This window comes from Balaenoptera acutorostrata, chromosome X, assembly GCF_949987535.1.
Source record: "Balaenoptera acutorostrata chromosome X, mBalAcu1.1, whole genome shotgun sequence".
Taxonomy (NCBI): Eukaryota; Metazoa; Chordata; class Mammalia; order Artiodactyla; family Balaenopteridae; genus Balaenoptera; species Balaenoptera acutorostrata.
Genome location: NC_080085.1, coordinates 47,974,774 through 47,992,741, shown reverse-complemented (window position 1 = coordinate 47,992,741; position 17,968 = coordinate 47,974,774). Strand labels below are relative to the sequence as shown.

The 17,968-nt window shown below is 41.3% G+C and overlaps 1 protein-coding gene and 1 long non-coding RNA gene across 11 annotated transcripts in view; one reads left to right on the top strand and one right to left on the bottom strand.

Moving 5' to 3' along the window:
* The window catches only part of LOC103017869 (uncharacterized), a 20,488-nt gene extending 11,448 nt beyond the window's left edge, over window positions 1–9,040 (bottom strand). Inside the window, exons 1-2 of one of the 3 annotated variants that reach the window (XR_451338.3) lie at window positions 8,929–9,040; window positions 7,718–7,821 (exon numbers count right to left, since the gene is read on the bottom strand). This is a non-coding gene — a long non-coding RNA (uncharacterized LOC103017869). Of the gene's footprint in view, window positions 1–7,717; window positions 7,822–8,542; window positions 8,646–8,749; window positions 8,801–8,928 lie in introns of those variants that run through there. The other 2 variants (XR_009006665.1, XR_009006666.1) reach the window with 2 other exon arrangements.
* The window catches only part of GNL3L (G protein nucleolar 3 like), a 27,748-nt gene continuing 18,786 nt past the window's right edge, over window positions 9,007–17,968 (top strand). For 2 of the 8 annotated variants that reach the window (XM_057538142.1, XM_057538140.1), the window contains exons 1-3: window positions 9,061–9,130; window positions 11,368–11,436; window positions 13,417–13,473. In XM_057538142.1, coding sequence (XP_057394125.1) covers window positions 13,464–13,473 — 10 coding nt within the window. In that variant the 5' untranslated portion in view covers window positions 9,061–9,130; window positions 11,368–11,436; window positions 13,417–13,463. Of the gene's footprint in view, window positions 9,131–9,185; window positions 9,204–11,367; window positions 11,437–13,416; window positions 13,474–17,968 lie in introns of those variants that run through there. The other 6 variants (XM_057538141.1, XM_057538138.1, XM_057538144.1 and 3 more) reach the window with 5 other exon arrangements.

Below are 17,968 nucleotides of genomic sequence, written 5' to 3'. Positions count from 1 at the left end.
GGATATTAGTGGAAAAACTGGTGAAATCTGAATAAAGTCAGGAGTTTAGTTAATAGCAATGTACTAATGCTAATCTCTTAGTTTTCACAGATGTAGTCATATAATATATTAACATGAGGGGCAACTAGATGAAGGGTTCTATAAAACTAAAATTATTCTGAAATAGAAAGCTTATTACAAAAAAGCATTGAGACAAAAAAGGCCACAATTCACAATGAAAATATAAAGTTATGAGTATTTTTGTATCAAATAACATAGCAACTTTCACAAAGCTGAAATATTAAGAGATACAAGGAGAAATCGATAATAGATTGAAACACACTAAAAACAGGAGAAATTTAACTCACCTTTCTCATTCCAGGACAGATCAAATGAACAACAACAGAAACAAAAACCCAGTAAGAATACAGAAAACCTAAACAACAAAATCAATATTAGGCCAAGAAGAAAATCTCAATAAATTCCAAAATGTAGAACTAATACTGACAATGTTCTCTGATCACAACTGGATAAAAGTAGAAATCAATGTAAAAAAGATCTTCCATCTGAATATATAAAAACTCTCTGTCAAACAATTCTTGGGTCAAAGGGCAAACTCAAACCAAAATTGCTGAATTTCTAGACAATAATAATAATGAAAACATTACATATCAGAATCTATGGGTACAGATAAAGCAGCAGTCAGAGAAAAGTTCATTGCCTCAAAATACTTATACTAAAAACAAGGGAAAAAATTAAATGAACCCAACTCAGAAAGTTAGTGAAAGAGAAACAGAATAAACTTAAGGGGAACAGAAGGAAAGAATTAACAAAGAGAAAAGTTCAAATAAAGGAGTTAGAAAACAGGTAACAGAACTAATAAATAAATAGATTAACCAATTCTGTGAAAAAGAAATATATAAGCCATTAAATAATAATCAAGAAAAGGAGAAAGCACAAAGACAGAAACCAGGAAATGAAAAGTTGGACATAACCATAGTAAGAGGACATTTTAAACATTATAAAGGACTTCCTCATGCAACTCTATGCAAATCGTTTTAAAGACCTTGAAGAAATGGAAAACATCCTAGGAAAATGTAATTTACCAAAACTCTAAAAGAGAAAAGTCCATTTGGACCAATTTCCATGGAAGAAATAGAAAAAGTTATAAAGAGCTACTTTCCACCAAAAGCACTGGGCCATGATGATTTCACAGGGGAAGTCTGCTAACACTGAAAAGCAGATCATTTGAATGCTATTTTTATTTTCCTGATCCTAGATAAAGAAGGAACACCTTCATATTCTTTTTATGAAGTGAGTATAACATTGATATCAAGATCTAACAAAGATTTCACAAGAAAAAGAAAATGATATAAACCAATCTTCACTTATGAATATCGATGCAAAATCCTAAATAAAATATTAGCAAACAGAATCCATGACTATGTGGAGTTTATTTCCAAGAATGCAAAAATCATTCAATACCCATCCTTTGCAAAAAATTCTTTATAAAAACTTCTTCCTTAATATAATTATGTCTGCCTATCTATCTATCTATCCATCCATCCATCCCCAAATCCAGCAATCCAGCACTTCACTTAACCAGGAAACACTAGCAGCATTTATATGCTAAACTCACAAGCGTATCTACTCTCTCCACTACAATTTAACATTATATTGGAGGTAGTAAAAGCATTGTGATTAGAAAAGAAAAAGAAATTAGAAATTACAATTGGAATGGAGGAGGTAAAGCTATCATTACTTATAGATAAGACTGTAGAGCCAGAAAACCCAAGCAAACCAATAGAAAACTATTACAAACAAGAGAACTCAGCAAGGTAGCAGTATATAAAATTAATATATAGAAATCATTCAGTTAGAAGATATATGGAAGAGAAGGCTCCATTTATCACAGCAACAAAAAAGATAAAATACTGTCTTAGTCTGTTGGGTCTGCTATAACAGAATACCACAGACTGGTTGGCTTATAAACAACCGAAATTTATTATTCACAGTTCTAGAGGCTGGGAAGTCCAAGATCAAGACACTCAAAGATTTTATGTCTGGGGAGGGCCCACGTCCTGGTTCATAGCCAGCCATCTTCTCACTGTGTTCTCACGTGGCAGGAGTGGCAAGGGAGCTCTCTTGGGTCTCTTTTATAAGGGCACTAATCCCAGTCATGAGGGCTCCAATCTCATGATCTAATCACCTGCCAAAGGTTCTACCTCCAAACACTATCACATTGGGGGTTAGGTTTCAACGTAAAATTCGGGGGGTGCGGGCAGACACAAACATTCAGTCTACAGCAAACACCTAGAAACAAACTTAACAACAAACGTCTAAATCCTTCAAGAGAAAACATCTGTAACACTATGAAGAAACAAATAGAAAGGCATCCCATTTTCTTAAATAGGAAGACTCAAAATCATAAAGATGTAAAATTAATTTATAAATTTAGTATAAGCTAATTAAAAATACCATATTTTTTCTTTTTCTGAAACTAGACAAGCTGAATTAAAGATCAAATGGAAAAATAACAAACAAGCACAGCCAGAATATCTCTGAAAAGGAAGAACAATGATGGGGGACTACTGCTACAATAATTCTCTATAAAAAACCAAAATGAATATTTAGATACCCAAACTTAGACAGAGTCTATGGTCAGCTGAGAGGCTCTACACGCTGGATCAGGCTCTGTTGATCTCAGCTCTGCCAGCTCATGTGTCTGCACTAAGTTGGTGGCTTGGCTGGAGGTTGGCTGCTACAGGATGCCTTGGCTGGGAGGACCAGGCTCATTTCTATATGTCTCTCACATCCCTCCAGCAGACTAGCCTGGGTATGTTCTCATAGCAGTGGCAGGGGTCCAAGAGAGGAAGCAGAATATGCAAGAGCTTTCTCAGGTCTCTGCTTAAATCAAATTTGCTACTATCCTGTTGGTTGAAGTAAATTATATGGCCAAACTCAGTCAGTATGGGAGGGCACTACCAAAGGGTGTGGAGACACATAAAAAATTGGGGTCATTAATGCAATCTATCACAAAAGTACAAATCAAAATCTAGAATCCATAAAAGAAAACATAGATAAATTTGTTTACATAAAAATAAAGTAAAATTTGCTTGGAAAAAAAAATCCATTAGCAAAGTCAAAAGAACAACAAACTGGGAAAAAAATATTGACAACTGATATCATTTACAGAGGTCTAATTTCTCTAATTATATAACAAGCTTGTAGAAATCGAGAAAATAAACAGAGCATATAAATAGACAACTCACAGGAAAAGACAAAAATGACCCTTAAACATATGAAAAGATGCTCAACCTCACTCATCATAAGAGAAATGTCAATTAAAACTACAGTGAGATACTGTTTCTCACCTATCACATTGTCAAAAATCCAAAAGTCTTTAACGATACACTTTCTGAGTGAGGTGGTGGTGAAACACATGAACTCATACATGGGTGGTAAGTGCAAAATGGTACACCTACGGAGGGAAATTTTGGCAATATCTACCAAAGTTACAAATGTGATTCTTAGAATTTATCCTATAGAAATATCTATTCATTATGGCACCATTTGTAATACCAAAGGGCTGAAAATACCCTGAACATCCATCAGTAGGGTATTGCGGTCATTAAATAAACTATTACACATCCACATAATGTAACACTTTCTCAGCTTTCAACAGTTTCAAGTCATACTACATGACTTTCTAATGCTCTGATATGTAAGGACCTGCAGGATGTATCACGTGAAAAAAGCAACATGTATAACTGTATGTATAGTATGTTACCTTTTGTGTAAGAAAGAGGGAGATGGAATAGGATATACATTTATACTTGTTTGTATCTGCATGAAGAATAAAAAAATAAATGAATAAAACTGGTAACTGTGGGCGGGGTGTATGGTGGCAACTGGGTAGAATGGACAAAGATGAGTGACTATTCTCAAAGTATAATTTTTATATAGTTTTGCTATTCAAAATGCGTGTATATTATCTATTCAAAAAATAAAAATATTCAGAATAGTAACAAAAACTGTAAAGCCACTAGGAATTAAATTAGTAAAAACACACAAAAATTCTAAAGAGAAAACTTTAAACTCTTAATAAAGAGCACAGATAGAAGGTGAACTGAACAAATGAGGAGATATTCCATGATCTTGGATGGGACAAGTTAATATTTTGATGGTGTCAACTCCCCCAAATTAATCTATAAATTCAGTGCAATCCTAATCAAAATTACAGTTGGTTTTTTGAAGAGCTTGATAAAATCTTTTTAAAATTTATGCAGAGATATAGTTAAGACAACCCAAAAGAAGACTAAAGAGGAGGGGACTTGCCCTATCAGATTTAAGATACGTTACAAAATATTAAAAACAAGGTGGTATTAGTACAAGAACAGAAACAGACCTATGTGTGTATGTTTCATAATATATGACAAAGGTGGCATGGTAAATCAATGAAAAAGGAAGGATTGTTTAGTATTTGGTGGTGGGAAATGTGGCTCACTATGTGGAAAAAATAAAATTGCATACTTACCTATCACCACATATGAGCATGGATTCTAAATGGATTAAAACCTAAAGGTGAAAGGTAAAACTATAAAGTTAATAGAAAAAAAATAGAAGAATATCTTTTTTTTACTACTTTTTAAGTAAAACCCCCCAAACCAAAAACCATAAAGCAAAAATGTGATGCATTTGATTACATTAAAATTAACAGTTTCTGTTCAAAGATGGCTATCATGGGCAAAGTTAAAACAGGGGGAGAATCCTGTTGGTTTCAGGGGACTGAAACCAACAGGGGACTAATAGCTAGACTATATAAGGAACTCTAGCAAATCAACAGGAAAGATAGGAACCCTAATAGAAAAAATGGCCCAACTATACAAGCAGGCAATTTACAGAAGAGGTGTTTGACACACATCTAAAGAGATGCTCAAAAATTAATTAGTGGGAATTCCCTGGTGGTCCGGTGGTTAGGACTCTGTGCTTTCACTGCTGAGGGCACAGGTTCAATCCCTGGTCGGGGGACTAAGATCCCACAAGCCGCGAGACATGGCCAAAAATAAAAATTAATTAATAATCAGAGAAATGTAAACTAAAGCAAGGTAAGATATAGTAATACCTATTAAACCTATTAGACCAGTAAAAACTAGAAAGCTGGAAAATGTCAAGTGTCAGTGAGGATGTAGGGATCCAGGAATCTTTGTACACTGGTGGTAAAACTGGACTGGTGTAGCCATCCCAGAGAACCATTTAGCAGTATTAGTATTCTTAGTCAAACTAAGTATATGCACACTTTATGATACAATCATTCTGTTCCTGGGTATATGTTTCAAAAGAAATTCTCATACAGGCCAATAAGGAGACATGCACAAGGATGTTCATCACAGTATTACTTGTGGTGTCATGGAGCTGGAGGCAATCTTGCTGTCCATTATCGGGGGAATATTCAGGGAAAATGTGGTGAAGGCACACTGGTTAGCATGAGCAGTTAGAAGCAATGGATTAGATGTATACACAGCAATATGGATAGACTTTAAAAACAAAAGGCTGAATGAAAAAAGTAAGAAACAGATTGAGATACCATTTATATAAAACAAAAATGCACAGACACAAAACATTCTCCACAGTGGGACAACCTGGTGTTATGTGCCTCCTGAGGAGATACAATATGAAGTAAGCGGTATCCTCTATGTACCGTTATTGCTGAAATTATTTAACCTGAATCTAATCATGTGGAAAGAGCAGATGAATACAGATCTTCTGTGGGACATTCTACAAGAAACTGGCCTGGACTCTTGAAAAGTATCAGTGTAATATCAAACACACACAAAATCTAGGGGTACTATTTTAGACTAAAAGAGGTTAAAGTGCTACAACAACCAAACGTAATACACAAACCTTAATTAGATACTGGGATCAAAAAATCAGAGCAGGTCTAAGAACATTTTGGGCTCAACTGGAAAATTTGAATATAGGGTATCTTTGATGGTATTATTGAATTAGTAAGTTTTCTTAGGTGTGATAATGGTATTGTGGTTATGCAGGAGAATGTCCTTATTCTAGTAGATGTGTGCTGAAGTTTTTAGAGGTGAGCTGTTATACTGCCTGCAAGATGTATACATATACATATAAAGAGAAGTAGAACAAATTTGGCAAACTATTAAGAGTATATGGGCTTTCATTGTACTATTTTTTCAACTGTTCTGAATTTTGAAAAATGGAAAAATGAAAATTTTGGGGAAATACATGCATGTAAAACAACAATACATGTTTTGCAAGAACACATATAAACAAAAAGATATGCATAAAACACTTTAAAATGCTTGCCTACATGAAGGAAATGAGAGTGGGAAGTAGAGATGAAAGAGAATTTAAAAAACAACAAAAACCTCTCCCTAAGGTAACACTCACTCATTGAATACATGGAAAACAAAGAAAAGCACGATGAAGAAAACTAAATTCATTGATAATTTCATTTTCTCTGTCAGCAGTTCTCAAAATGTGGTACCTGGACTAGCAGCAGCAGCAGCTTCATCATCATCATCATCATCATCACCACCACCACCTGGGAACTTGTTAGAAATGCAAATTCCTGGGCTCTACTACAGACTTAACTAAAACACATTTCTGGGTGTGGGGCCCAGCATCTGGTATTTTAACAAGCTCTCTCAAGTGATTCTGCTGCAGCCCAAGTTTGAGAACCACTGATCTAGATTTAGACACCATTAATTTTGTTATAGATCCTCATAGTCTTTCTAAAAAAATATGAAATACTTCAGGCATACAAATAAGTATGAAGAATAATATAGCACACACCCATGTACCTATTACCCAGATAAAATATCAGACAAACAGTCAAAGTCCCCTGTGTATTTCTCTCTCATTTTGTTCCCCAGCGGTAATCACCATTCTGCATTTGGTGTTTAATTCCTTGTTTAAAAAATATTGTTTACATATCTATGTAATTGATAAACAACATAGTGCATTGTTTTCTAGTTTAAAAAAAACTATATAAATGGTCTCACACATCATGTATCCTTCCACAACTTGCATTTTATCACAGCATTATGTTTCTGAAATTTATCTGGATTGATATACCCAATTCTGTCTGGTTCATTTTTTTCACTGTTGTATATAGTATTCTGTTGTGTGGCTATACCACTATTTATTTATTCTCCTTTTGGTGAACTTTTAGATTGTTTAGATTTTTTTCTCTATTACTAACAGTTCTGCAATGAATATTCTTTTCTTGATTGTTTTCATTTTATCTTTATTTTGCAATGAATATTCTTGCACATGCCTCCTTGTGCATATGTTTAAGAATTTCTCTAGGACTTAACATACATATATATATATATATATGTATATATATATATATATATATATATATATATATATATATATATATGCACATCTCTAACAGAATTGCTGGGTCCCAGGGCCATCTTTAACTATTCTGATTACTTCTTAATTGTTTTCCAAAGTAGTAATACCAATTTTCATTCCTATCAAAGACTTCATCACAAATTTTTTCCTCATGGTTTGTGCATTTGTGACTTTGTTTAAAAAGTCCTTCCACAGTCCTAGGTCACAAAGATATTCTCCACCCTCTCATGTGGAAAAAAATAGGGATCCAGTTTTATTTTTCTCATTATGGTGAGCCAAATTTCCCAGCGCTATCTACTAAAATGTCCATTTCCCATTGATTTGTGGTGTAGGCCTGTAAACTTACCCATTTAACAAACATTTGCTGAAGCGTGCCTTGTACCAGTCTTGTGCTGGGTCCTGCTGAGGACACGAAGATATATGGCCCCTAGTCTCAGGGAGTTCACTCTCCTGTGGAGATACAGCCACATAAATGATTACAGTACTAAGTGATAAATGCAACAAGGTGCTCTGAGTTTCTCACTCAGCTGGGAAAGTTCATAGAAGCGACAAGAGTTAGGTCTTAAAGAAAAAGGAAGAATTTGCTAATGCAGGAGGGAAGGTGAAGGTGGCCAGGGCTGGTTTGGGGTCCAGAGGAGTTGTGTTTCTCTAGGGTAAGAGTTTAGAAGCCTTCCATGGATGTAGGGGCAGTGAGTCCTTCATATGTAAGACGTAGGAGTAGGCAGAGGGAGTCATTTTCTGCCTGGATATACTAGAGGTTGATATCCTTGGGGTAGCGGGGCTCGGCCTCACCCCAAAGTTTAGGCTAGAGAAAGAGGAGTGGCTGGAACTAAATTATCAGGAAGAAGACATTTTCAGACTAATAATTACTCTTTTAAGGGGGAGACCTCATTCTCCAGCTAGGTCAGGAGCTCCCTGAGATGGCTTCTGAAGAAACCCTTACTTGCCCCCACTCCAGAGGTAAATCCATTCCCTCCAGCAGAGGCTGCTCTGGGGCCTGAGGGAGGGAGGGAGGAGGAGGGGAAGAAGGCAAATGGGTGGGAGAGGCTTCCAGTTGTTCGGTTTGTAGGCCTGGCCGTGGATCTGCGCTGCTGCAGAAAGAGCTCTGAGCGGCTCCCTCAGGGTTTCTCTGGGACCCCGCAAGCCGGGACGGTTGCTGGGAGCAGCTAACCTAGTCATTTCAGGTGGGTATACTCAGGAAAACATGTGACCCTGGCGGCCATTTTCTCACACCCTGCCCGTCGCCATCTTCCGTTGTAGACAAAGGCACCGACACCCCACCCTTGTCTGATGCGGCCTTGGCGATCACTTGGTCACTAAGATTCGAGAACACATATTTAGGGCCAGGCAGGGGCCCGCAGACAAGAACTTGACTTACAAGTAGGTTATATGGCCACACCAGCCAACGAACCGCTGCTGCCTCCCCGCCTCCCCGCCTCCCCGCCTCCCCGCCTCCCCGCCTCCCCGCCTCCCCGCCTCCCCGCCTCCCCGCCTCCCCGCCTCCCCGCCTCCCCGCCTCCCCGCCTCCCCGCCTCCCCGCCTCTGCTATTTCCTTACCTTACGGAGCGGCCGGGAGGCGGGGCCAGCGCGGCCCGGGGGAAGGGACGGGAGGGCGCGAGCCGTCAATCCTAAGCCCCGCCCCCGGGTACGCTCCCAGCGAGGCTGGGATTCGGAAGTCAAACCCTAACTCCGCGAGCGCAGCCTGTGGGCCGATAGTGTTCTGCCATCTTCTCTTCTCAGATCTCCGCCGGAAGTGGAGGTAAGACACGACTCTCTTTTTTCGTGGTGAGGGCTCACCCAGCCGGCCGCGCGGAAAGGATCAACTATTTCAGGTGAAACCCGAGGCGCCTTCTGCCCTGGAATAGAGAGGTGAAGAGTCGGGTTCCTTCCAGGGTAGAAGGGCCCGGATGAGAGGCAGGGATTGCTCGGCCTGTGGACATGCGCCCAAACACATTCTTGCGGGGTAGAGGGGCACGGACGCACCTCATCTGGACAGGTGTAGACCCCTGGACACACTGTATGGAGAGTTACAGATCCCACTTGTGTGGAGAAGCGTCGAGTGCCCTCCTCCTTTTAGGGTAGTGAGGTTCCATTCCGTATTTTCCCGGTGTAGACAGGCGTGGACACTCCGAAGGTGTGGCGACATCGACCCCACCCGTAAAGAGACACATCTCCCTCACGAGGCTGAACGGCGCAGATTTCTACCGCGCTAAGGCACACAGATTCGCCTCGGCGTGCACCTTTTCCCTTAGGACAGAGGCTTTGATGTATTTACCCCCACCCCCGCCCGACCACCAGAATAGAGGAGCTCCGAAATTTTAATATACAGAGGAGTGAGCCTCCTTCCCTTAGCGCCAAGACCTAGAGACCTCCCTACCTCGCCCCCGTGTAACTAATTGACCGATGCCCCGCCCCCGCTCCTGCAGAGGTGGTAGACTACCCCTCTCTAAGTGTTTGGAGGCACAAGTCTCATCCCACAGAGAAGCATGCAGATTTACCCCTTCTAGGCTAGAGTGAGTCCCCATTATGGAAAATCAGATCTCACCACCTCCTCCCCAGGCGCTGGCTTACTGAATTTGTAAGGGCTTGACCCACCAAAAATGCCCCGCAGCAAACAACAGCAGACCTTAACCCACGAAGAGACAGTCAGAACTGCCTCTCCTGGGGCCCCGGGGGAAGAAGGGCTCAGATTTATTCTCTTTTTTAGGTAGACACAGATCATCCTTCTTCTCCCCCCTTCTCCAAGGATTTAGAATCACCAACTGTAGGAAAGGAGAGACCCCAAGGGAGCAGAGAGGTGCCCTCCAACGTTGAGAAGCAGTGACATCACTGATCACCCCATAGTGCGTGCATATGGGCTCCCCCCTTATCCGAGGTAGAGGAGCTCAGATCTTTTTCTCCCTATCCAGGAAAAAAAACCACAGGAACCCCACCACCACCACCTACTGTAAGGGCCGTTCCATTGAATGTATAGCTGCATTCCCCCCTCCCCCGTGCAGAGAACCAGAGGTCCTTTTCCTTCAATATTAACACACTGCTGACTTCAACCCGTACACAGGATAAACAGATCGTGCCCCATCCCATCTCCCATGGAAGGGGCTAGAGTAACCCACTGCAGGCAAGGTGCAGACCCCATTCACGCAAAGCTGCATAATTCCCCCCTTTGTTAGCATGGCACTAATGTCACCTTGTAGTGGAGATCGGTATATCAGTCCCATCTCATGGCCCTCCCTAGGGTAAAGCGACTCAGAGTACCCCCCAACCCCTGGTCCCTGCCCAACTTACAGATGTACAGACTTGTGCTCCTCTCCCATGCAGCGGAGATGCACACAGCCACTGTGCCGGTTTATCTAGTTCCTCTGTATCCTGGAGTAGAGTGACAAAAGGCATCCTGCCCTCCTCCCCCCTGTCACCAAGGAACAGACCCCAGCCACACATACAGGTGCACATTTTTCCCCCGTCCCCCAAGATTTTGCACTGACCTTAGTCCACATAGACATACAGATAAAAAGCCCTATTCTGAGGTCCCTTTTCCCCAGGGTAGACTCCTGGGATATGTCTTTCCCTCCCACTTCCAGGGTAAATGAGACATAGAACCCTCTATTTGGGGAAAAGAGGTGCAGTTAATACCCTATGTAGAAACAGATTGTCCTTGCATACCCCTCTCCACTTAGGTTTAGTGCTAGTCCCTTACCTAGGGTATCCTATCTGATGCATTGAGGCACTAACTCCACCCAGGAAGAGAGGTTTAGACCTAATTTTCCTTTGGGTAGTGTGACACTACCTTCTCTGTAATATTATTATTATAATTAACTATACTCAGCCATACCAGGCGCCAGCTCCAGTATAACGCCTTCTCTCAGATTCCTCTAATTTTTAGGGCTTCCTTATCATGTTCTTTAACATTTTATTTTGCCTTCAGGGGGCTCAGAAGGGGCTTATAGCATTGTAGTTCCTCTCTCTGTCTTCAAATTGGTTCTTCTCCCATTCCAACAGGAAAAAAAAAGCCTGCAGATTTGAATCTACCTGCTTTCAAGCTAGTCATCATGATGAAACTTAGACACAGTGAGTTTCTTTTACCACTCCTTCCCAATCCTAAGCTTTAATGAATATTCATAGTATTTTTAAAAATTGCCCAGTATGAACCAGATCATTCAGTCTGTCTTTTACGTATGGTATTATTGTTGTCTTCCCAACTTCCTTCTGAGGTACAGCTCCCCTTATCCCCCATACCCATTTTACAGATAAGGAAACTGAAGCTCAGCAAGGTTAAGTGACTTGACAAAGAGACTGCAGGTGAATAGCAGTAAATACCATATACTGCCTATAACCCCAACACAGCCTAGCATTTTTCTTTATAAGTTGTACCTTTAAGTTGGTATCATAGATAGTACTAGTGGTTAAGAGCATGGACTCTGGAGCCAGACTGAGTTTGAATCTCAGCTCTTCCACTTATTACTTGTGTGGCCTTGGGCAAGTTACTTACCTTCAGTCTAGTGGGGGAAGAGGAGGGTAAAAATAGTTCCTACTTAATAACGTAATAGTATTTGCCTAACAGTGTTGTTGTGAGGATTTAATGAATTAAAATAGGTAGAACACTTAGAACAGTGCCTGGCACATAATAAGCACTCTGTAAGTATTAGCTTTAAAGATTCAGCCTTCATTTCTCTTTGGAGTTTAGCCCCTCAGAGGATGCATACACTGTCTGCCACTGAATTATTGTCTGACCTGTCTTGAGCTTTGGATTTTTCTTACCTATAAAACAGACAGTGTGGATAAATTGCTGTTCTTTCTGCCTTCAGGACTCTTTCCCTTTCCTTCTCATCCTTTAACGGGATAACTCTTGCTTGTTTTTCAGATTTCAACTTATACATCATTTCCTCTGGGAATCCCTCCTGTTTACCTCCTCCCTTGGTTTCCACTTGTCTGTGTACCCACAGGAACCAGGGCTGTTGACTCTATGATTGGGTCTGTCTCTTTCACAGCACTGTTAACTTCTCAGTGACATCTGGTTCATCTTTGTGTCCCAAGGGCCCAGCATGACCAGGCATAGCTATTTGGCACTTACTGTATGCCAGGCAATAGAATGTCTCAATTAGTAGTGCTAACTCAATCCCCCCCTCCTCCCACCAGGATGCTTACAGCCTAGAGGGAGAAGACAAATGTGATACATAGACTCTTCCTTATAAGAGGGAAGGCAAAGGCAGTAGGACAGGTCTGGTTCTGTGCTTCCCTGCCTTTATCCTGCTATAGCCCAAGCAGAAAATGATAACATTTGGATAGCACACTGGATAGACTGGATGAGAATTGTGCAACCCAGTGGCCTTGTATTCTGTGTGAATTGTGGGCCTGCCTATGTAGGGCTTGGTGAAAAAAAAAATCACTTACTTTATATAATCATAAAAATTTCATCAAGAATCAGACTTTGGTTATGTTAATACCAAAAGCAAATAATCATTTTTTCATGCAACACGAGAAAAGTGAACAAAATTAGTTATACTCTATTTAAGAATATCAAATACAAGATAATAATAGAATTATTTTTTAATTAATTTTTATTGGTAATAGAATTACTAATAGTGATGAAAAACACAATAATTACCTGGTGAAATAGAGTATATGCATACAAAGGAACCCTGGCAGTTTAAAAAAATGAGGAAGTAGTATATGGAAAGACTATTATATGGAAAAACTGTTAGATGGAAGGATCTCCAGGATTTGTTAAGTGAAAAAAGCAAGTTGCTGACAGGAGTACATAGTATGTTACCTTCCCTGGGAGAAAATGGAGGGAAATAAGAATATATGTTTGTATTTGCATAAAGAAACTGAATGATGCATGACAAACTAATGAAGTGGTTTCTTGTGGTGAGGGGACTGCAGTGGCTAGGGACAAGTGTGGGAGGGAGACCTCTCAGAATACATGGTTTTATTTTTATTTATTTATTTTTCATAATTTTTATTGGAGTATAGTTGATTTACAATGTTGTGTTAGTTTCAGGTGTACAGCAAAGTAAATAAGTTATACATATATCCACTCTTTTTTAGATGCTTTTCCGACATAGGCCATTACAGAGTATTGAGTAGAGTTCTCTATGCTATACGGTAGGTTGTTATTAGTTATCTATTTTATATATAGTAGTGTGTATATGTCAGTCCCAATCTCCCAGTTTATCTCCCCCCCTTCCCACACTGGTGACCATAAGTTTGTTTTCTACATCTGACATGGTTTTACTTTGGAACTATATGACTGTATTACCTGTTAAAGAACAATCATACATATCTGCATTAGTGGGAAAATGGTGAACATTAAATTAAATAGAAAAACTTTACATGTGCACACAAAACAAAGACTTTCACTGTTAAATTGCAACTGAAGTCTTGATCAGACTAACTAGGATGATTGCAGTGGAAGATGGGGGAGGTGCTTCATGGTGCAGCTCCCTACACCCTGGGCTAGAGATACCTTGGACCCAAATGGTAATGATAATGATTAAATCTGGGAAGGTTATTGAGAAGCCCTAGAAAGAGTGTTCAGATACAGTTTCAACTGTTGTACATTTTTGAATGGCTATTAAAAAGGAGGGTATGTTTTATCATTTAAAAGATTTACAACCATCAATGACTGGTGGCACAGGTATGTAATCCATCGTAATGACAGACTGGAATGTAAACTGCACAGGGAGGGAAATGGGGTGGCCGTTGAATAAAGAATCGAGTGGCGCCAGTGTTTTGGAAGTCTCTAGGAGGTTGAACAAATGTGCTTGAAGATAGTTGAGAGAGGTGTCTGAGATTGCTTTCTGAAGTACAAGCAGTTATAGATGATGATCATAGATGTCACCATAGCAATGGGTGGGCAGGTGGCTACATGGAATGGGGATGTCAAGGAAGTGGGAAACCTGAGCGTTGGAAGGGACCCAGTGATCACCAAAGTTGCCCAGGTTGATGATGGCAGGAGTTCAGTTGAAAGTAAAGCTATGGACTTCCCTGGTGGCGCAGTGGTTAAGAATCCGCCTGCCAGTGCAGGGGACACGGGTTCAATCCCTGGTCCGGGGAGATCCCACATGCCACGGAGCAACTAAGCCCGTGGGCCACAACTACTGAGTCTGCACTCTAGAGCCCCCGTGCCACAACTACCGAAGCCTGTGCGCTCTAAGGCCCGTGTGCCCCAACTGCTGAGCCCACATGCTGCAACTACTGAAGCCCGTGCACCTAGAGCCCGTGCTCTGCAACAAGAGGAGCCACTGCAATGAGAAGCCTGTGCACCACAGCGAAGAGTAGCCTCTGCTAGAGAAAGCCCACGTGCAGCAACGAAGACCCAATGCAGCCAAAAATTAAAAAAAAATAATTAAGAAAAAAAAAAGTAAAGCTATGAGCTAGGTGCTTCAATAAAAGAGGAAAAGTGACTCATAGGTGACAGGCATAGCAGCAGTCTCAAAAAAAGCAGGATTCCCCCCCTCCCCCCTCTTTTTTAACAAGAGGGAGAAATTGGTTTGGCAGTGGTGAGTCTGCAAGATGCCTCCTGTACCTACTGGCTCCAAGGTATTCATGTTCATGTAAACTAATAGCCACCTTTCAGGCCTGCAGGTGAAGCAGTGTCCTCAGGGGAGAGCTGAGTCTCTATTAAGGCAGGAGGTTGAGGAATTGTTCCCAAGAAAAGATGGAAGAATTAGGGGAGTGCTGATCTCCCAAGTGGGAGTTTCAGAGGGCATAGTGGGAAGTCGGATGCAGGGGTAGATGGAGGATGGGGGCAGAGTCACTGCCAGGCTGGGGATACAGGGGTGTAGTGGGGTGAGAGTATGGGAGATGATGGATGAATGGAGAGATCCACCTTTGAGTATTGATATGAGAGTTGGTGGATGGAGATATTGGTGGTCAGAGAGATTTAAGGAAATTCTTCAAGGTCATATAGCTAGGTAGTTATTGAGCCAGAACAGGAACCTAGGTATGGCTGGCTAAAAAATGGTAGCTGTTTTCTCTCTGAAGCTATTAAAAAACAGTAACAGCGGCTCCTGGGTGTTGCAGTGTTGTGAGTGGTGACTGCACCCCTACCCTCTTCCTCGCTTCTCCTCCCCCCTCCTTCTCCTCTCTGAAGCAGGTGTTTTTCCCCACTTTAAGTGATGTATTTTCTTTCATCGTGTGCCTGTATCCAGTGCAGGCCCTCATTTTCCAGGGAAGTTAGGCCGATGCAAATTGTTGAGTAAAATGGCCAGACCTGGTTCCTTCCAAACCTCACATTCTTTTCATTGCAACATGAGTACTTTGGAAGAAAAGGAGACTTGGGATCTGATTTTTTTTTGTTACGGGGAAATTCAGTCCATTCACATTCATTATGATAACTAATATGTTTGGTCTGATTTTTACCATCTTATTTTATATTTTTTGTTTGTTTCTTCTTATTCCCTTATTTTAAAAAGTTTAACAAGTTAAAAAAATCCTCCACCAGGACTTAAAATTATGTTGGTAATTGCATTCATATTTATATCAAGCATAACTAAATTTTTCTATCACTTTACCAAAGTTAAATAACTATTTTTGCTCTACTCTTCCAAAGTGAGACCTTTAGCATGATTTTATGCTTATTTTTGCTGGTATACTTCCTCAAGTAGTTTTACCAGAAAGGGAACACAGGTGGTAATCTTTGCACGTCTGTCTTTTACCTTCACGTAAGAGTGATATATTGATCAGTTATAAGAATTTAGCTTGGAACACGGTCCCTTGTCTCAGTACTTTGTAATGGTTATTCTTCTGTCTTAAGTGTTCAGAATTGTGGATTTGAGAAGGCTGTCTGCTTCTCTCACCTTTGTTGGGAATGCCTTCTGTTTGGAAGTTTACAAGATTTTCTCTTTATCCTTGGAGTTCAGAAATTTCATCAGTGTATGCCCAGGGCATATGTCTTTTTTGTTAATCTTGATGCTCTATGCGCCTTTCTAGTCTGAAGCCTCAATCCTGTTTTCAACTTGGGAAACTTTCATCTATTATTTTAAAAAATAATTGCTTCTCCATTTGTATCTTTTCTCTTTCCGGAACTCCTTTTAATTTAGATACTAGCTCTCCTGAGTCCATTCTCCTTTTTCTGTTTTTACTTTTTTTTTTTTAAGTTGTGGCGCGCGGGCCCAGCAGTTGTGGCTCGCGGGCTCAGCCGCTCCGGGCCATGTGGGATCCTCCCGGACCAGGGCCTGAACCCGAGTGCCCCGCACCGGCAGGAGGACTCCCAACCACTGCGCCACCAGGGAAGCCCCTGTTTTTACTTTTCTTTGGATTTTTGCCCTGTTTTAAGCAAGCTCTTCCCTTGACCTTCTAGCTCATTAATTTGGTTATTAGTGATGTCTCTTCAGTTTTTCACTACATCAATTGAATTTTTATTCAATATCAAATTTTGGGAATCTTTTTCTCACATAGTTCATTTGAAGTATCTTCTTGAATCTCTTTAAGAACTTGCAGTAGTATTTATTTATTTATTTAATTTATTAAAAAAATTTTTTTTTGGCTGTGTTGGGTCTTTGTTGCCTCGCACGGGCTTTTCTCTGGTTGCAGCAAGTGGGGACTACTCTTCGTTGTGGTGCGCGGGCTTCTCATTGCGGTGGCTTCTCTTGTTGCAGAGCATGGGGTCTAGGCACGTGGGCTTCAGTAGTTGTGGCGCATGGGCTCAGTAGTTGTGGCTCACGGGCTCTAGGGCACAGGCTCAGTAGTTGTGGCGCACGGCCTCAGTTGCTCCGCAGCATGTGGGATCTTCCCAGACCAGGGCTCGAACCCGTGTCCCCTGCGTTGGCAGGCAGAGTGTCAACCACTGCGCCACCAGGGAAGCCCTGCAGTAGTATTTAAATCCTCTGTTTCCTACATTAACTCTGCTTTGGTGTGAACCACCTAGTGTGATTGGGGAGCCTGCTCTCTGATAATCTCAAGCTGCTCCTATATTTGTTTGTAGCATATATCCTGACCTTCCAGAACCTCCCCCTGTAAGAATTCCTTTAGCCCCCTTGCAAATGGTGAGAATTAAGGGAAGCCATTCTTTCTGAGAGGCCAGCTGTGAAGGAGATGACAGACGGGACTCCTCATTGAAGTGGGAAGAGGCCCCTTAAGTTCCTGGGCTTTGTTAAGGTGTGATTGTAGAAGGTGAACTCTCTCCTCCTTAAATCAAAGGGAGGTTGCAGTTTAGCTGTGTAGTGCAATTCCCTTTGGAGGCAATGACATGAGCAGGGTTAGCAGGAAGGGACAGTTCTCTCCCCATGTGCTGAGGGCATCTACTCTGGCTTAGCTGGCTGGGACTCCTCAGAGTCCCAAACCAGGGACTAACCAGGGTCCCTAACCCTAACCCTAACCCTCAGACCACTTTCCCATGCTACCAGCCCCCCACCTCAGCCTGGTGCCAAAATTGTTGAGCTGCCCCAGCTAGAAGTTGGGAGAGAGAAAGAGGAGTCAGAAGCGCACATTCAAGTTGCTCTCTTCACAGGATTCCCTTAAGAATTGTTTCAGTTTGCACTGAATACCCCAAACATTTATATCCAGTACCTCCTCTGACACTGTTGCTGCCAGCTCCGTGTCTGTCTTGTGCGCCTAGACAGACATGGTGTCTGAGGCTTCCTTAGGTTCCCAGTGT